The 21,841-nt window shown below is 35.9% G+C and overlaps 1 protein-coding gene across 1 annotated transcript in view; it reads right to left on the bottom strand.

The window, feature by feature from the left end:
- The window catches only part of LOC128246628 (uncharacterized), a 40,347-nt gene that overhangs the window by 3,592 nt on the left and 14,914 nt on the right, over positions 1-21,841 (bottom strand). The window contains exons 4-15 of the mRNA XM_052964926.1: positions 18,943-18,992; positions 13,002-13,165; positions 12,149-12,319; positions 11,799-11,889; positions 11,306-11,492; positions 7,190-7,360; positions 4,636-4,743; positions 4,238-4,322; positions 3,657-3,858; positions 2,958-3,091; positions 1,153-1,373; positions 20-166 (exon numbers count right to left, since the gene is read on the bottom strand). Of these exons, the coding sequence (XP_052820886.1) occupies positions 20-166; positions 1,153-1,373; positions 2,958-3,091; positions 3,657-3,858; positions 4,238-4,322; positions 4,636-4,743; positions 7,190-7,360; positions 11,306-11,492; positions 11,799-11,889; positions 12,149-12,319; positions 13,002-13,165; positions 18,943-18,992 (1,731 nt within the window). The remainder of the gene's footprint in view (positions 1-19; positions 167-1,152; positions 1,374-2,957; positions 3,092-3,656; positions 3,859-4,237; positions 4,323-4,635; positions 4,744-7,189; positions 7,361-11,305; positions 11,493-11,798; positions 11,890-12,148; positions 12,320-13,001; positions 13,166-18,942; positions 18,993-21,841) is intronic.

Below are 21,841 nucleotides of genomic sequence, written 5' to 3'. Positions count from 1 at the left end.
AGTTAAAATGTTAACGTACAGCTTGTGGTTTCCTGGTGATTTCCACAGCCTCATGGTACGGATGCGTATCATCCATATATCCCTGGAGCCCATCAGGGGTGGAGGGTGTGCTTGTTTCTGCCATGAGAACCCGTAACCACGAGCCCAGCTCTGACCAGCTCACGGGCTGACGAAAGAGTAACAAAAAAGTAAATGTCACTGACAGTAAATCTAAGTAAAAGATTTATGTTGCTTGCTTCCAGATATTTGTCACCAGCAGCTAATTCTATAAACCTCTGACAAGTTATTCACCAGTTATCTTCAATTATACATTGTACGTTTAGATAATTGGATTAGTTCAGATAGCAATGATTGGATTCGATTGGATTGGTTGATAGCAATAATTGGATTGGTTAATAGCAATGATTGGATTGGTTAATAGCAATGATTGGATTGGTTGATAGCAATGATTGGATTGGTTAATAGCAATGATTGGATTGGTTGATAGCAATGAGTGGATTGGTTAATAGCAATGATTGGATTGGTTGATAGCAATAATTGGATTGGTTAATAGCAATGATTGGATTGGTTAATAGCAATGATTGGATTGGTTAATAGCAATGATTGGAGAAATATTACGGCTATCTTTTACCAAACCACTGAATAAACCAGTTTACACAATTGACTGCTAAACCCTACAAACATTAACCTTTTTAAAACAGGCTAAGGAGATGCGGATTGGGCAAAAAAATTAATTTTATAACAATCAGAATCCCAATTATTGCTTCCAGGTGTTAAACTATATAAAGTGTAGAGAAATAAGCAAATTACAATCACAATATGATTTTAATGTGATTTTGGTAAGTATTTTGTTAGAGAAACAACTTTTTGAATTCTTAAAAATTAAAATTTAAAATATATGGTGCTTGTTTATGCCATCCAAAGGCTTAACCATGAGCACTGCGATGGTTCGACCAACTTAAGGGCTCTGTGTAGGCTAACAATAACACAATGTGAATGATGAATCTAACTCTAACATTTAGAGAGGTTTTGAACGCAGTTCCCGATGATGGACTGTAACCTTTATTATTATTCAATATATATACAGAGCCTAAATGACTAGGCATAACAATAAACGTTGCAAGGCAATAGCATGCTTGCATTGTAACATACCTCAATGGTGATTTTCTCACGATTATTCTCCGTCAACATGAGACCGAGTTCACTGCTGGTTTCTTTGATTGCCCGCTGCAGTGCACAGTTCCGTAGGAGGAATTCAAGTTCACATGTGTCGCTGGTCGGGGAGCGGTAACATTCAAAGTTATTCTCGTGTACAATACACCACCGTTTGCCCCATTTACGCTTGTTGAAACTGCTGTATATGTCAAGGAAACCTGGGGAATAATAACAAACAATGTATTTGGAAACCTAAACCCTAAACTGATTTTAAAGTAATTTACAGAGTCATTATGTTTAATGCATGTAAAGTACTATACTGATTGTTAGACTATTATTTCAGACTACTTTGTTGAGTAATACCGTATGTCAGCTAACTATGCCAGACTACGTTGTCATACTACTTAGCGAGGTTACTTTTTCAGACTACTTTGCCAGACTAAAATGTCAGACTACATGAACATGGTGTGACTACTGGGTCAGACTTGTTACTCAGACTAATATGCCAGACTACCTAGTCAGCCTACTTTATCACACTACTTTTCCAGACTTCAATGCTAAAGTTCCAAGTCAGATTAATATGCCAGACTATTATGTCAGACTGCTTCATCAGACTATAGTCAAAACTCGTGCTATGTCAAAGCTGTTGGGACCACAGGAAATACTTCGAGGTTAATTTTTTTTTGAAATACAACAAGTGTTTAACATATTAAGTCAACACATTAAAAAAAGTTTGATATAGCCAGAATATCAGAGATAACAGATTTGGACAAAATGAGATTCGACTGCACTATGCTCAACTACCATGTCAGACTACAACATTAAAATAGTTTGTCAGACTTTTTAGTTAGACCACTATGCCATACCACTTTAATAGAGTAGTCACCAACAGAATACAAGCAGTACTAGCTGAACAAGATGTACCGGTACATTCAAAGGAATAAACATTAACTTTAACTTGGAGTTTTAGTCTTTCATAAATATCAGTATCATCAAACACAAAATGACATCACATACATATATATATATATATATATATATACATGTATTAAGCCTCTGTTTGATATTTTGTGGGTGAGGCTTTGACAACTTTTCACCACGAAGAGCTCAATATCAGAGGGGATAACATTCTAATTTACAACTAAATAAACTGACAAGGGATATTTGTCACATTGTGCTGTCTGAGCACAATAATTCAATAGAGTTATTTTATGAAAAATGCATTGATAATTGACTTTTGACCTCAAACTCAATAGCGGTCATCTGCTGGTCAATGTCATCTACCACTGGTTTCATGATGAAAGATCACATTATTGTGCAGACAATGAGTTCAAAATAAAAATAAACATCAACTCTTAACCTCAAACAATAGTGGCCATTTAATATTGAAGGGCCACCAGCCAGTGATGTTTCATGTTTTTAAGTCAAACGACTTTTGGGTTATTGTGCAACAAAATGTTCATAAGACTGCTGCTCCCTCAAAACACTAGGGTCATCTATTGGTAAGAGACAAGCTATTAATGAAGTATCATGTTCCGAAGTCAAACTGCTCGTAATTTAAGTTATTGTGCGTCAAAATGTTCATTAGAGTGTTGATGTTAAACTTATTGACCCCAAAAACACTAAGGTCTACTGGTCATAGGCAAGCTACAAAAGAAGTTTGATGGTTCTAGGACAAAACATAAGATTGTTTACCATGAACTTGACCCTTTATCTAGTGACCCCCAAAACACAAGAGACAAGGGTAGGCTAATAACAAAGTTACTGTTGATCTTGGCCTGATTCATGCAAAGAGCCCCTACCCTGGTGTTTGATATGCTTCTTGACCTCTGCTGGTGAAACCTCCTCTACAATTCTCAACTCTGGTGGTCCAGGGGTTCGAGGGATTATCATATCTGGCAGGGATTTCTGCGAACTGGACGTGCCTATCAGTTGCCTGCAATGTGGAGGTAAAAAAGTGGTATTATACATGATATACCACATATTGTCCTACTTTTAAGTTTGAACATGTATTTCACACTCAAACCTTTGTTTGTGAATGTATATAATTATTCTAAAACGTTATTGACTTGTCAGTTAATACACAGAACTTTTATTTTAAATTATTAATCTAAAGGTCTTATACGAAAATTTTCTTGATAATATATATGTTAAATTAATTGACTGGTTATTTTCTGCCAAGCATGTGACCCCTATCTGTGAGTTATCCAATTCTGACCCAGTCAACCATGAAGTGAGACTTGCAGTGTAGACTGGTTATGTGACTTAAGGTTTTTCTTTACAGAATATAACTTTGTTAAATACGGTACTAGTAGCTTAATTATACACCTCTGAGCTAGCCTGTGTTCACTCAAATTCTGAGCCAATCAAGCTATGCTGTGCACAACACAGTCTAGACTGGTTATGTGACTTAAAGGTTTTCTTAAGAGCATATAACTTTGTTACATACTGGCACAGACACATAAACCATGGTTTATAGGTCTGTGATATTGTTCACTTACTTATAAGCATTTGACCCAGCATTCTCAGCCCTTGCATTCTCTAATTCTGAGCCAGTCAATCCCGGAAGTGAGGGAGCACGGTCTAGACTGGATAAGCGATTGAGACTTTTCTTCACAGATGAGCGTTTACTGAGAGAGTCAAAGAATAATGACGCACGGTGTGCTATCTGTCCCACTTTGGCACTCTTACTTGTAGAATGGTCTGAAATTAAGTAAAATCTTTCATAACAAATATGGAAGCTAGAGTTAAACATTTTAGTTTCACACGAGTAGAACTTGAACGGCTGGTTCGTGTAAGTGACCCCTGCCCCCCAACACTCTCCTCCCCATCTGGGGTATTGTCCAAGGCTGTGTATTGGTCTTTATCTTTTTTGGTCTCTGGTGTATCATTGATTAGATCTCTGAACAATCAAAGCATAACTGGTGCAGCCCTTTTTGATTTAAACATGGCCCTAAATGGCAATTAGCTGATAAATAATATACAGTAAATTTGGCACCCTGCAGTCACATCAGGGCAATAAACCAGGGATTCAAGCTAGATATTTGTTAAACCAGGCCTTAAAACCAAAGCCCATACTCACCATGTTTCTTGACCTTGCCGCAATCTGATTCCACGCTGTCACTGCCTGCTAGCGACACATTGGAACTTGAGTGAGCAGGGCTTGCCTACAAAAATACCCAGTTTACATAATAAAACTTGATTTAGGACAACAAGAGTGCGGAGTAAGTGAACTCCAATGATAGTCTGGGTATTTATGTCTAAATAGGGGCACTACTTACTTTTTAAGCCAGAGTAATGAGCCTTCCTTTAATACATGCCAGTATTCTCTCTCAGGTAACATGTGTTGCTGATTAGAATTGCCGATGCCGATCACAACATTTTTCAAGGTCTTTCTTTGAAAATCAGATGAGCTAAAAATGTAATCATAATTTTATCACTTTAAATTCTTTTATTTCTTTTACTTCAATAATGTTCTACCTTGGTTAGTCTGTAAGATAGTGGGTCAGTTTTGTCCGACAGGGCTTCTCTTGTTAGATGGACAACAGGTCCTTGGGCTCTCTGACCTTCAGCTGCGGCATTAAGGTGCTGCAAAATGCAATGATAACAAGTCAAAAATAGAACTGTTTTTGTTGCCATAGTTACGATATTTTTAAAAGATAATACTTTGTAATTACTACTTGTACACCAAGATTCATCAATCTTACTTTTATACTTCTTAAGTCATAGAAGAATCCAGTTTTTTCGGAATGGAAGGAAAGACATTCATGCTTATTCTCTTGTCATAGCAACAATATGGTTTGATTTGACATTACAGTCGAAACTCGATGGCTCGATATTCTAGGGACCGGCCAAAGTACTTTGAGCCTCGAGAATATTGAGTTATTTTTTCATTTGTTACATAAAGTCTTATTAACCTCATTTGTTATTGGCTACGCTATCTCCACAAGAGTATTTATTGGGCATAGTTACGCACCCTAAATTTCGTAATATGACTTATTCGATTATTAGAAAATATCATTTTATTTTTTATTTATAATAAAAATACTTTTATGCGAAAACAAGCAATTGTAAACAGTGGGTAACACAAACATAGCTTAAAAGTTATATCTAAATGCATAGTAATTTAGGGATGGATAACAATTAGAGACATAACTTAAAGTGATGGCATGTTTATTCAAACTTTAAACCATTTAAATTCGACAATAATTATAATATCAGTCAAGCAATTTTAATCGATTAGCGCCTTGTGCTAAATGAAGCCAATCAAACAAATCAAGGCCTGAGATTCTTAACTGAACCCGCGAAAATGACATTGACCCAAGAAACCAAATCAAAGTGTGAAATTCTTGTTTGGGACCGCGAAAACCACTTCGAGCGTGGAGAAATATCGACCCTCAAGATATCGAGCCATCCGATCGAAATTTATATGAACAAAGAGTAAATAAAAATCGGTCCTTTTAATTTGGTTCGAGCCAACGAGGATATCGAGCCATGAGATATCAAGCCAACGAGTTTCGACTGTATCTATAAATGGAGCTTTTGTCTATTTTAAGTTATTCCAAACTCAAGTTAACAAGAGCACCGCGAAACGGAGCATTATACGCCCGAAGAAGATTCGGCTTGAGGTCTTTAATAAACATTTAGGTTATGCTAGTATACTGCTTACTAGGTGTGAAGTGTTTACAACAAAGGCTTAAACTTCCAATATTGAAACTTTAATGATACTTAAGTTAATAGCAGTGCTAATAAAAACCTTTGTTCAACAGTATTTTTTACAACATAGAATAATTGTAAAACAACATACATACTGGTAAGTAGTGCAATGAAGGACGTACTAATATGGAATCAGATTTTATGAAATGAAATATTTTTATAAAAAAAATAGAATATCTGAAACTTCCTTAGAAAATCTGAGAATACAAGTTTAAAAGTAGCAGGACTTGGAAAGAGCTCACAACACATCCTTTTAATGTAGCAATAATTTGTATAAAGTTATCTAAAAATTGCTTTATTGGTTACAAAGTTGTGGCTAGGACACGTTTTCTAAAAATTCCTTTATTAGTAGTAACACAAAGTTGTGGCCTGGACACGGAATTGCTAACGGAATTGCTAACACCCCCCTGTGAAATTAGCCTTTCAGGTACGGACCTGGAAAGCATGCTTGACAAATCCTTTCAATGTAGAGATGATTTGTATAAAGTTATTTGAAAATTGCTTTAGTAGTAACCCAGTTGTGGCCCGGACACGGATTTGCTAACGCACCCCCATGGTGATTCTAGTCTTTGAGGTATGGACCTGGAAATTGCGCGCGACACATCCTTTTAATGTAGTGATGATTTGTGAAAAGTTATTTGAAAATCGGTTTATTAGTTACCAAGTTATGGCCCGGACATGGAATTGCTAACGTCCCCCCCATGGTGATTCTAGTGTTTGAGGTATGTACCTGGAAATTGCGCGCGACACATCCTTTTAATGTAATGATGCTTTGTATAAAGTTATTTGAAAATGACTTTATTAGTGACCAAGTTGTGGCCCGGACACGGATTTGTTAACGCACCCCCATGGTGATTCTAGTCTTTGAGGTATGGACCTGGAAATTGCGCGCGACACATCCTTTTAATGTAGTGATGATTTGTAGAAAGTTATTTGAAAATCGCTTTATTAGTTACCAAGTTATGGCCCGGACACGGAATTGCTAACGGACGGACAGACGGACAGACAGACGGACAGACGATGGAGGCCATAACATAATACGACCCTTCGGGCGTATAAAAAGTGGTAATTTACAAATCTGTTGCCATTATATCTTAGTAGAGGCCTATCTCTATATTTCCATGTTTTGTGAATTCAGCATTTATGCTTTTAGTATTATACCAAGATCATGTTAAAATGGTATTTCACTTATATATTACCCCCTAGTACCTCACAACAAATGTTTGCCTACTACCTAAAGAGACACTGGCAGTCAGCCAATCATAAACAAGCATGCACATCAAGTGTGTTATATGAGCACATTATTACTGCCCCCTACCTCACACCAGATATCGGCCCACTCCTTAAAGTCACACAGGAACACATGAGACTCAAAGCTGTCATGGTCCAGGTGAATCTCGTAGCTCCGCCTCCCGTCACGCTTGTGGGCTGTGGCTAGATATCCCATCAATATGATCACAAACGAGGGTCGAGTGTCCAGCTTGTCAACCTGTGGATGGACAAAGTTAGAAAGTTCACTATAATTTTATGATCATGGCTAGAAAGCCCATTATTATGACCATAGCTAGAACGCTCATTAATATGATTATGGCTAAAAAGCTCATTAATATGACCCTAGCTAGAAAGCTCATTAATATGACCATGGCTAGAAAGCTCATTAATATGACCATGGCTAGAAAGCCTATTAATATGACCATAGCTAGAAAGCCCATTATTATGACCATAGCTAGAAAGCTCATTAATATGACCATGGCTAGAAAGCTCTGCTAAAAAGCTCTTCAATATGACTATGGCTTAAAAGCTCTTCAATATGACCATGGCTTAAAAGCTCTTCAATATGACCATGGCTAGAAAGTCCATTAATATGACCATAGCTAGAAAGCTCTTTAATATGACCATGGCTAGAAAGCTCATTAATATGACCATGGCTAGATAGCCCATCAATATGACCGTGGAAAAAACTTATCAATATGACCATGGGTAAAAAGCCCATTAATATGATCATGGCTAGAAATACTATCAATATGATCAGGAGGGTCCTGAAACAAGGAGATATGTTATGTTGTTAAAATTCTGATCTTTTCAATCTCATGAGCTCTGAAGTCTGCGTACACACTACCTGGTCAAATGTAACCATCACAGCATACGGTAGTGTTGGGAATCGGACAGAAAAAATACTATCAATAATCGGTTCATGAGACCAATCAATGATCGGTTATTAATTGATTTAATCATTATTTAATTATATTCGGTCATCATATTTAAGGCATTCAGATACAGTACATGCACCAGTGTTAAGCACCAATGTTCCCTTACAGTATTGTCAGTACATTTCTTTGTATAAATTACATCATTTATTTAGAACGCAACTATCTTTTAGTGTTTACAAGTTACTAATACAGAACATGCGACCACAGGCTCTTATTTTTGTCTTACATTTAGTATTGTATACATGTGTAAAATAAACACGAAGAAAGATATTAATTTCTTTTTAATAATCAGTCAGTAACAAGTACGACAAGCAGTTTAGTATTCTATATGTTTTACAAGAACATAAACAATCCTTAAAGTTTCAGAAACCTGAGAAAACTAAATTCTCCCATGGTACGAAGTAAACGGAAACATGTTTTAAAATCACTTTTAACCACAAACATCGGAAGTTGAGAACCAATCCAATAGCAGTTATATTACAACGAAAAGTTGTAATAAGGTACTGAAGTGACTTGCTGACTTGGTAAGAATATGACTAGATACATAGTAACACCTTAACATTTCAACATTAACTAGAAAAGAAAATTAGTCGGTAACAGTTACGTCCCTTATTTCTATAAGTTTACTATCGATTGTCGCCGACTTAGGCATTCTGATCAATTGTCGATTATAATCGATCATCGGCATAACACTAGCATACAGTCACCATTTTAAATATAAACTATATATGGACCATTTATGAAGTAAATCTTTCCTTTGGTGGTTAGGAAGATTACATTAAGTCAAGCTCAATTAATTGTCCTGTATCGTACTTAAGTTTTATTCAATACATTTTGATGATATTTGTTACCTTAACCATTCCACTCACTTTACCAATGTTATAATGATAAGCCCCGTAGGTTAGGTTTCAATTATATTTATATCGTCCACTAGTTAGTTGACCAATTAACCAAAAGCATTTAAATTACTTCATACATCATAAAATTTAAAACAAATTGCCTAAAAAAATGTCTAGACACACCTCTGCTTGTCAGGCCATCTATCTATCATATGACAATGGCCAAGGTCATCTTACTGCTGAGTAAATTTGTGATTATCTTTCTGTTTTATTTTATTTTGTAATTTAAATTCAACTGAAAGTCATATTTGGTGGCAGTGCTCATGGACAGTGTAACAGCATGGGAGATCACTGCGTAAGAGAAAGATATAAAATAAGTCAGTTATTTCCCTTCATCAGTGTAGAGAGCTGGGAACACTTTCAGAATCTAATTATTGTCTGTTAATAATCAGCTGGACAGAACACTGGTCAGCCACATCCAATGAACTCATTAGTATATCACCAGGGGGAGCACTGGTCAGCCATATCTGCCCTTATAGTAGTATTATCACCAGGGGGAGCACTGGTCAGCCATATCCGCCCTTATAGTAGTATATCGCCAGGGGGAGCACTGGTCAGCCACATCTGCCCTTATAGTAGTATATCGCCAGGGGGAGCACTGGTCAGCCACATCTGCCCTTATAGTAGTATATCGCCAGGAGGAGCACTGGTCAGCCACATCTGCCCTTATAGTAGTATATCAGCAGGGGGAGCACTGGTCAGCCACATCCGCCCTTATCGACAGGGGGAGCAATGGTCAGCCATATCCGCCCTTATAGTAGACTATCGACAGGGGGAGCACTGGTCAGTCATATGCGCCCTTATAGTAGAATATCGCCAGGGGGAGCAATGGTCAGCCATATCCCCCCTTACATTAGTATATCACCAAGGGAGCACTGGTAAGCCATGGTTTTTTTGGAAGAAGGTTCTTGATGATTTTATAGTATAATTTATGTTCTGGAACATTCTTATTAATTATTTAAATGCAAACTTCTCTGATCATTGGTCTTTGGGTAAAGTTCAAGTTTCACAGTGCTAAAATTTTATTTTAAATCTTGGAATTAATTAAATTATTCTTTGAGGATAACATTGTAACCTTTTCTAGCATACCAGATACATTTCCGGTGAATTCAGTCGCGCCGGAAAACTCCATCTGGCACCCCCATGCCAGATGAGTGACACAGGCTGTGATGTAATACTTTTCATTTCTTTTATTACACACTTTATGTAACAATAATTATGATATTTCAATAGATGAGGTTCATAAACATTAACTTTACAAACATACCTTAAAAACAGAACAAAATAACCCTTAAGAGACGTGAAACTGAAGGAACTTCTTGACGTATGCAGTGAATAAAAATTACTGTGCATCATGACATCAGTAAACATTTGTTAGAGAAATGTACAAAAATTTGCTTTTCTAATATATATTTTTCACAAACTATGCAATTTAAAGTGTGCTTGGAAAATATCAATCATGTGTTTCAGTTCTGGATAGAAAAATCCGACCCTTGGGCACTCATATAGTGTATTCATTGCTTTGTGAAGATTCAATTCAGTGGATGTTAAAAATACCAGGATCAGTAAAGATCTTTTGTGAACTTCTGGGCTTTGGACATTGACATTTTTCTTTCTTCAATGTGTTTAATTTTTAGCATTACTAATTTATAGTTACTTTTTGTAAAACTGATAGAAAATTTGTAATTATTTAAAGTCTGTTGTTGGATTATCTATATCTATTGTGTTTGTTTGTCATAACAGTAACACCTAGACCAACAAATGCACACATGTTTGGATTAAATAAATTCTTTTCTTACACTTACTTGTTCAATAAGCCAACAGCAGACATAATTCTATCTTATATCAATAAGACCCATGACACAATCAGGTTCTACATAATTATGCCTCGCTTTGACATTTTTAATGTTATGATTAGATAGTAACACTTAGTTTGCTAATCATTAAATCAGTAATGGCATGTCCATGACTGCTTATGTACAACTATAAAGAAGATTATCCCAAACTAGATAACGGCAGATCCGTGGTGTAGTGGTAATACACTTGACTGGCACCCCAGGGATGGCAGGTTCGATTCCCAGCCACACCACTAAAAATACTAATCATCGTCGAGGGGGACATTAAATGGGGGTCCCTTATTACAGTTCTATACACTGGTGCATGATAAAGAACCAGGGTAGCTCTAAACAGGGTTACATTCTGTGCGTGCACTATGCTCCAAAAACCTAGAATGACTAAAAATCTTATCTGAGCACTCGCCAAATAGGCAAGGCCGGAGTGTGAGTATAAATAAACTTACGCACACACACACACACACTAGATTACCTTATAGCAGACCAGCCTGCCATTGGTTAAGGCTGCTAATTTCTTGGTCCAAGAAAGCTTGCTTCGGTAGTAAAGCTCACCGGAGATCACCACATCATCCAATGCCTGGTATGGTTGGCTGACTTCCCAAAGTGATGTTAGAGACTTTCCTAGCTTTCTTTGGGCTCGGGCTTTTCTCCTTGTGGGTCTAAAGGAATATGGAACAATTATTCTAATGCAGTGGTCATAACCTTGAGAACTTAAGGGTAATCACAAGGCATGGAGAGTGGGCCCTCACAATATTTCCAAGATTTGGACCTATTATAAAAAGCCTACCATAATTATGACCATGACTGAAGATTTGAGCATGCACAACTGTGAGGAAGGGCACACTTACAAATTTGGGTCTTAAAATACCATTAGACAGTTGTACAGGGCCTAGGATGTTCATATTGTTATAAGATTAACCAGAATCACCCAACATTACTTGATATAATTATTTAACAAAGTTGACCTGGGCAGTCTGATATGGTCTGGTGTCCGGGGCTGGATAAATGAGCCTGAGGGGTCATCAGGGGACCCCACTGACATCGCATCATACTCCTCTGTAACAAAGAAATCAAACAACTCATTCAATAACAAGCTTCACCATGGAAGACATATTTACTTTTGTCACCGGTACACTTTAATTTGATCCACCCTCAGTGTCAAATTGCATAGTTATTGCCCCCAGTGCCATAGATTAAATGTGACATCTAGGACATTACTAATAAACCTCTTTCATTTTCACCTACTACCAAAGATGACTGACTTTTAATATTATGCATACTTATATAAAGCTAATTAATACACATGTATACATACCCTCAGCAGAATGTGTACTCTTTCTATCCAAGCTTTCACTATGATCCCCACACTTCGCATCTGGGGTTGTGATGATATGTTCATCTAAGATACTACCAATTGATGAGCGACTGGCTGCGTCCGATGAGGCCCTGTCTCTACGAGGGGGAAGAGGTGGTGGCTTTGGGATGCCTGCAATAAATACATTAATCCTTTAACAACTTTTAACTCTTAATTCTTTTCAATACACTCTATTCCATGCATAATTATAGAAGTTTTAGACATATATAATTATAGATGTATATGATATTTGTATCTTTTACCAATTCCTGTTGCTACAAAAAAAATAATTTGAGATGCATTTTAGCTGGAAGCTGAATGTACTACATCACTTGAGTGTGTTTCCTGGCTATTATTACATCCATTATGAGGAGTTTAGAAGAAAGACTGGACCGTAACTAGAATTATGCGAAATTGAAAGTGTAAATTGTTTGGAGGGCCCATCATAATCAGATCAATTATAATATAAATTTTAAAATTAAAAGAGCAAAATTTGTAATAGACTGACCAACTCAGGAGATTTATTAAACAATCAAAATTAATCCGATTATTATGCCTACAAACCATGTCACAAAGTCTGGATCATGATTAGGTAATTAATATAAATGTTATTGTCTGCACAAGGTTTTGCTGATGCCACAATACATATAGTTGCCTGAAAAGGCGACACAAAATTGGGAAGCAGACAAGCTTAATACATATTTCTGCATTTTATATCTACCACAAACTTTTTTCATCACAAAAAAGCATAACCCTAGACTTAGTTTATGTGCTATGACACAGTCAGAGTTAAACAACTTGCTGGACTCATTACCAAACACTTGAGCTTGTTCCTCAGAGCTTGTGGATTTACTCAGGGGAGACATATCTTTCGCCTTCTCATAGCCAGAGTCGCTGTTGTATCGCCGAAGTTGCGGAACTTCGTATACATCATCATCATCATCATCCGGAGACTTGCTGCCCTTGACCTCGGATAAACTGGAAGGTCATAAGAGCAGATCTTCAATATTTTGAAGGGACTAGACACCAGATGATACAATTGCATGGAAAAAAAAAAAAATTTCAAAAACTTACAAAAAATTTATATCGTAGTGTAAAAAGCATTGAATCTTACTACCTGTTGTATCACATCGCTTAAAACGAATGACACATGCAACTTTAGCAGTTTTTGCATATTTTTCCAATAAGATCTTAACTGGGTTTGTCTACCACGTAAAACCCAGTCGATTTAAAAATTATATCAGTAGATGTATCTGTATTAATATGACTTTTATATATGCTAAATATACACAATCTAATTACTGGGAAACCATTATGCACTATTTTAAATGGGTTAATTCAGCAGAGATAGCGACAAAATAATATTCTTATCATGTAAAATGATGTATTATCCGCCTCCTTTTAGCTGGTATTGACAATTGTAGGCTTGTTTTGTGAAAATAATGTATTTGCCAATTTTGTGACCATCTGGTGTCTAGCCCCTTTAAGGCCGGCTGAAAATTCATTTTCCTTATTCGAACTTGTTTTGTCGTGTTTAGAGTAAGCTGCTACATGAAAGGTTTTTGTTTGTCTTTTGTGGGAAGAGGTGCAGACAGAAGGGGAAAATGTATTATGATGCTTTTCTGATATTAAAATATTCATGTAAATCAAGAGCCTTATAGAAACACACTAAGCCTTAAGTAATAAAGTTATATTGCTTCAATGATCGCTAAAAGGCAGCCAAGCTCAAATGCACCTATAAACCTACTTAAACAGAAATTAGTGATACCTTTATTGTACTGTGTAAATTTCATAACATAAACATTGTTCAAGATGAAAGAAAAATGCACAATAGTTTAACCCAATAATATAAATGAAAAAACTTTTACCCTATATTGAATGCACTGTTCTTGTTTATAAAAGGAAAATATGGTAACTACATTAATTGTATGGTTTTGTACCAAATATATCTAACTAGACGCCCAATGGCCACATGTTGAGCCCGTTGAAAGAGCCATTGATGCAGACACAATGCTCTTCTATGCAATTGCAACACAGAATAACAGTTGAACCATACATGTACCTGTGAAACTTCGCCTCATGTGGTGAACCTCCATGCCAAGTTTTTAGAAAATCCTATAATGCATGGTGGAGATATAGCCTGGATAAAGCTCAGTCCAGACCAGTCCTATCAACAGTACTTTTTGACATTTAACCTCAGTCTAAGTGATCTTTGAGGTACAGACCTGGGTCTACTGCGCAACATGTCGCCTCATCATAATGAACCTTTATGGCAAGTTTTTTTCAAATCCTATTATGTATTGTCATGATATGACCTGTAACCTTGACCTTTGAGGTACAGACCTGGGTCTTGTGCGTGACATGCTGCCTCATCATGGTGAACCTTTATGGCAATTTTTTTTTTGGAAATCCTACAATGTATGGTCATGATATGACCTGACCTTTGACCTTGACCTTTGAGGTACAGACCTGGGTCTTGCAGGGACACGCCATCTCATCATGGTGAAAATTCATGTTTATTTCAAGTTATTTGAAAAGCCTATAAAGCAAGGATAAGATACATTTCAACCATAAATGTTGCACAAATGAAACAGACGCATGCACATGCATTCCATCCAGTTAAAAGGAAGGTAATCCAATTAAATTGTCTCTGAAATATATTTGTTATGCAAGTGAGTGATTTTATTATGCAATATGATAGTTTTTCATAAAAAATTGAAAACCCCCATTTCTTTTATGATTTCTGTCACACTGATCTTTTCTTAAAAGATGTTGACTGCCTTTAGAAGTTTAATTCTTTGTTAAGCTGATGTCTAGAATTCAAACAGGAACAAAAATATCTACTTAACATTCGATAGTCATATAATGAAACATTTTGAAGGCCACTTTTATGTGAAAACGGATAAATTAAACTGAATAAAGAAGTGTTTTCACCATAGTTAATAAAGCAATAAAACTTGTCATAAAAAAAGAAAGTTCACACATGCAGGTTTAACAATAACCACAAACATATTAATAATTATCTGACAAATTAGCGCAAACTATGGTTTGATTAATTATATGACAGAATCACAATAAACCGCTGAAAACTGATACAAGCCCGCAGTAAGACGTAGAGCACAACTTGATAATGAGCGGTGTCAGTCAGGAGGGCATGTAATGGCACGCAAGATTGATAGGGTATAATAGGAGCGTTCTCAAGTTTGGCTTCCAATTACAACTTGCATTATCGAGTCTTTTGTTATACTGCACATTAAAATATGTATATATGACTCCAACGATGCTCTTTTCTGATATAAAAGCAACCAAGGATGAAAGCATAATAATTATATCACTTGTATTTTCAAAGTCATTTAGACTGTTTTTGCTTTTATCCTAAAAGCCACAATCTTATGGCTTTGTTCAGGGTATTTGTTAATATTCATGAATTATAAAGGAATAAATTAGTTTGCTGCATTTTTAGGCCTCTAGTAGATTTCATATTAACCTTCTGTCTAATCACAAAAAAGGCAATAATAATAACTTTGTTCAAAAGTATGATGTTCACTTAACCTGTAAAATCATAGACCTAAATATTAATATTAGAATGTTTACATTACCTCCATGCAATTTTGACAAATTCTGATGTAATCAGGAATTGTGATTAAATAGTGTTACATAATACATATTGGGCTCATTGTTCAGAACTTTGTTAAAGTTAACAATATCAAGTTGTTAATATTATTGCTGTTTTAGTTTCAAATCTTTACAGCTCTAGAAGTAAGATGGATACACTTGTGCTTTACAGTATATTTTACAAGATTTGAGACAGATGTTTCAGCTCTACTTGTTTGTTTAAAAATATAACTCAGTCCTTAAATATTTCACATTTAAAAGTTAACAACCTTGTCAAATACGTTTTTTAATTTTAACAAAATATTCTGAACATCAACAATTTGCCCATTGAAATTTATTATGGCTCAGTTTTTAAGTTCAGTGATAAAAACCTTTTAAATGTCTAAAAATCAAGTGGCCCCAGAATTAAATTCTGCTTCTGAGCTAAACATTATTTTTTTAATTATTTTTCTTCATTATTTTTAGATTCTTGTTAAAAAATAATCATGTCTAACATTTATATTTGTAAAAATATTATATGCAAGTTTTGAACATATTGTTTTATATTTGACTACTTAAAAATTGCAGCTTATCCACCTTTAAAAGGTTTCCTAAATTTCCACCATAAAGATTACGGGTTTTCAACCTTTAAGACCACTTGCTTATTATTACTAACATCTTGACTAAAGTAAAGGGCAGATTGAGGACTTGTCAAAATAATAAACAATGCATTCAAAACACTTCCTTCTCTTGCCAAATTTTGCAAAGCTTTTTCGTACAAAAATCAAAACAATAGCATGGTTTGAAAATATAAATACAACTTTGAATGATTTGTTTATAACTCAATTTATAAAGTATTAAACAAAATGACTTTAAATAATTGGTGTTATAATTTAGACATTTCTCTTAATGTTTTGGTTGACATTAAACTTGTTTATGTTAACTCGATTGTGACAAAAGCTGATAGCTTTAAGTCAACCCCAAGTTTGTTTCCTGACCGGATTTCATTATGCATACATGCCATATCCCCGGCGGGGGGAAAAATCCCCCGTAATTTCGACCCCTCCCCTGGTCCCCCGCCGGGGGATTCATATCCTCTGGAATTTAAAAAACAAAAAACAAACAAGAGATGTTTGTCAAACATTATGCCCCCTGAGCGCCAAGTTGCCAGAAATATTTGGACAATTGAATGAAATATGCATGGACTGAAATGACAGCTGATTTGTCATTGGATGCATATGAGGCAGGTCATCTACTGGTCATACCTAATCTTCATGTCAAGTTTGATGACCATAGGTCCGGGAATTGTTGAGTTATCACTCGGACAAGCTTTGGTCTTCCAACAGACCGACCGACATGTGCAAAGCAATTATATAACCCCTCTGCTTCGAAGGGGGGCATAATTAAACTAGATGTTCACTGAAAACTGATACTTCAACTCATGCATTTAGTGACATATAAATTTCTACTGTCTACTATATAAGAAAATAAAATATGGACAATCAGAAAACCTTTTTTCAGCTTACAGTCACACTGACCTTGACCTTTGACCCACTGACCTCAAAATCAATAGGGTTCATCTGCTGGTCATGACCAATAAGCCTACCTAGTATGAGGTCCCTGGGTCAAAGCGTTCTCAAGTTATTGATCGGAAACCGTTTTTCATGTTAAGGTCACACTGACCTTGACCTTTGACCTCAAAATCAATAGGGTTCATCTGCTGGTCATGACCAATACACCTACCAAGTATGAGGTTCCTGGGTCAAAGCGTTCTCAAGTTATTGATCGGAAACCGTTTTTCATGTAAAGGTCACACTGACCTTGACCTTTGACCCACTGACCTCAAAATCAATAGGGTTCATCTGCTGGTCATGACCAATAAGCCTACCTAGTATGAGGTCCCTGGGTCAAAGCGTTCTCAAGTTATTGATCGGAAACCGTTTTTCATGTTAAGGTCACACTGACCTTGACCTTTGACCCACTGACCTCAAAATCAATAGGGTTCATCTGCTGGTCATGACCAATACACCTACCAAGTATGAGGTTCCTGGGTCAAAGCGTTCTCAAGTTATTGATCGGAAACCGTTTTTCATGTAAAGGTCACACTGACCTTGACCTTTGACCCACTGACCTCAAAATCAATAGGGTTCATCTGCTGGTGATGACCAATACACATACCAAGTATGAGGTCCCTCGGTCAAAGCGTTCTCAAGTTATTGATCGGAAACCATTTGGTATTCCGACCGACCGACCGACAGACAGACAGACCGACCGACCGACCGACCGACCGACATGTGCAAAACAATATACCCCACTTTTTTCAAAAGGGGGCATAAAAAAACTTGCTTTAAGGCTGACAGTGGAAAAGCATCAATAATATTATGAGTGTGAAATTCCATGAAGGACCATCAGATGACTAAGTCCAAAAATTATTGTAATTTGAGTGTATTTCTGTATTTATTCTTATATTATAAATGCAGATATTGCGCAAATTTTCGTCGCGCAAAAATCCCCTGGTGTAATATCAAAATCCCCTGGAATTCAGACCAAAATTCCCTGGGAAGCCTCTCAGAAATATGGCATGTATGATTATGAGAGGCATTGAGAAAGTTGATCTAGTGAGGATCAAGCCCACAACCTCGTGGCTGAGAGACAAAAACCTAAAACAACTACACCACTCTCACTGTCCTAAAACATTCTAGATCATTTCTTTCACTCTCACTGTCCTAAAACATTTTAGATCATTTCTTTGTGACAATATTCAGTGAGTGACATGAGGTTACAATAAGAAGAGGTACAGTACATTTCCATACAGTCAAACCTGGTTGAAGGGCCACCTACTTTAAAAGGCCACCAGCCTATTTATAATTTTGGAATAAAATTATTAAGTTGTATTCAAACTTTTTTAATGATGATGATAATGATGGTGACAGGTGTGGGGGTGGTGGTTAAAATGACCATTATCATTTAAAAGATGTATAATATAGACCTCTGTTTAAACCAAGCTAAAGTGACAGCAATTTTCAACCTGCATTAAGTGGCCACCTGTCTTAAGCAGCCAAGTTGACCTTTCCCAGTGCACCATGGTAGCCAGTACATCAAACCTTGACAGCTTCGCAAAGATGATAAAAGTGTTAGAAAGAACGCATGATTGTACTTACTCTGTGGCCACATCAGAAGGGTCAATGTCATCATACACCTTAACTTCTGTCTGAAAACAGAACAGTGAAAACAATGTCTAAACTTTAAGGACAAATACATAACTAATAATTACTACTGACACATGATTCAAGAATTCAGAAGGATGACAATTCAATCCACACAATACACAATCATGTAAGGCTATATGAAATAACTAGAACTCCGCGAGTCGGATGTGTCGTCTGATGAATTATTTACTGTCGACATTATAGCTGTTAGATTGGCATTTTATTCATTTATAGACAATGATGTTGCCATTTAACTTGCAAGTGTAGGTGGCATTTGAACCCTCAATCAGATATACCTACGGAATAAGTTTCAGGTTGAAACCTCCTATAGTTTACGAGATATGCCACGGACAAAACCTAAGCAAGAAAATTAACAAAGGGCAATAACTTGAAAAATATGGCAGCAAGAGTAACGGTTCTTGTGCACTGCACTTGCCCTCAATGAGATCTATCTAGCTATGAAGTTTCAAGTTGATACCTCTTATATTCTTCAAGATATGCCCCGGACAAAACTTAAAGCATGAAAATTAACAAAGGGCAATAACTTTAAAACTAAGAAAGCAAGAGTTACTGTTATTGTGCACTGCACTTGCCCTCAATGAGATATATCTAGCTATGAAGTTTCAAGTTGATACCTCTTATATTCTTCAAGATATGCCCCGGACAAAACTTTAAGCATGAAAATTAACAAAGGGCAATAACTTTAAAACTAAGAAAGCAAGAGTTACTGTTATTGTGCACTGCACTTGCCCTCAATGAGATCTGTCTAGCTATGAAGTTTCAAGTTGATACCTCTTATATTCTTCAAGATATGCCCCGGACAAAACTTTAAGCATGAAAATTAACAAAGGGCAATAACTTTAAAACTAAGAAAGCAAGAGTTACTGTTATTGTGCACTGCACTTGCCCTCCATGAGATATATCTACATATGAAGTTTCAAGTTGATAACTCTTATATTCTACAAGATATGCCCCAGACAAAACTTTAAGCATGAAAAATAACAAAGGGCAATAATTTTAAAACTAAGAAAGCAAGAGTTACTGTTATTGTGCACTGCACTTGCCCTCCATGAGATCTATCTACATATGAAGTTTCAAGTTGATAACTCTTATATTCTACAAGATATGCCCCAGACAAAACTTTAAGCATGAAAAATAACAAAGGGCAAAACTCTAAAAATATGGAAGCAAGAGTAACGGTTCTTTTGCACTGCACTTGCCCTCAATTAGATCTATGTACATATGAAGTTTCAAGTTGATACCACTAATAGTTTAGGAGATATACCCCGGACAAGCGAAAATGGGACGCGGACGCCGCCGACGCCGACGACAAAAGTAACCCCTATATATCGTCTTTTGAGGCGACACAAAAACATGGTAATTATATACAGTAGAATTATTGACCATTTTTAATCCATTTAAGGTCCCCAATAGCTTCGATCCCTAGCAAGGTATAATCTCATGGTGTCTTACAGGGTTTCAACAAATCATGAAAACAAAGTTCCCTGGCTTTCCTAACCAAATTCTGATTTTCCCTCAGCTTAATATTATCTTATATACATTATTTTCATTAATGTTATGTAATAAAGAATTACCTTCATATCAAAAACCCTTGTATTTTTCTTTAAACTTGACAATGAAGATTTAGGAAATCAACTTAAAGCTGCACTCTCACAGATATACCAATTTAACCACTTTTTTATTTTTTGCCTTGAAACGAGCCAAATTTTACGAAAATCCATCAAAACAAGTCATATAAGACTGCAGACAAAAAATTAGATCACAGATTTAGATCGCAGATTTTTATATTTCAGTTAAAAAATTGATGTTTTATGCATAAAACATTAATTTTCGAACAGAAATATGAAAATCTACGATCTGATGTTTTGTCAGCAATCTTTTATCATTGGTTTGCAGATATTTACGCAACAATTTGCTATTTCCAAGACAAAAAATAAAAAAAGTTGTAAAAATGGTAAATCTGTGAGAGTGCAGCTTTAATTAAGAAATGATGAATACCGGCCTGGCTATTATAAATGACCTTCTTGCTTTACCCTTTTCATACAGGACGTATTATTATAATATGAATGCTTTTATAACTACAACAATAAAATTATTCTCGGTTAACTTCGTTCTATTTCAACTAAGAAGTGGTTGAATAAAGGTCCTTAATCGAAAATGATCAAATCATTTATCAATTAAAAACACACAGAATTTCATCTTTTAACCTCCTACAAGAAAATACCTTCCTCGCTAAATACCCACGTAGTAAATATGGAAATAATTAAATATGCATTAAATTCTTAACTATATAGAAAAAAAGCATTATCTTTGAGAATAGATAGAAGATAAATCGGTAATAAAGATTCTTCAGATTGAAATCCTGCACAATTAGCAAGTTCTTGGGAATTATAAATCATTTAGTTAATGCTTAGAAGTAAAATTAAATGGATTATACATATTTCTTTGAAAGATTATAGTCTTTGATTAATTGATTAACTATTAGTACCTTCTTCCATACAATTGATGGGCTTGCAAATGAATCAAAATGTTAAATATTCCACTCATCAACTATTCATTTAAGAAATTCATAACAAGCTTGAAATATTTAGACGTCCCTTAAAGGGAAGAATAAGTGCTGTCACAGGAACATTACAAATGCCCCTGAAAGGCCTTGCAAGGACAGGGGTGGCATTCAATATTCAACTTAAGTAAATATTATGGTCATACATCATTGACTTCATTCATTCTATTGGTCAGTTACATTGTATTAATAACAAGTAATCCGATTACGCTACATCGTTCTTAAAAATTCAATTAAGACCAATATTGAATAGCGGCCCAGATAAAC

The sequence above is a fragment of the Mya arenaria genome, chromosome 9, assembly GCF_026914265.1.
Source record: "Mya arenaria isolate MELC-2E11 chromosome 9, ASM2691426v1".
In the NCBI taxonomy this organism is placed as follows: Eukaryota; Metazoa; Mollusca; class Bivalvia; order Myida; family Myidae; genus Mya; species Mya arenaria.
Note: the sequence above shows the minus strand (reverse complement) of the source record. Positions and strands in the feature narration are given on the sequence as shown.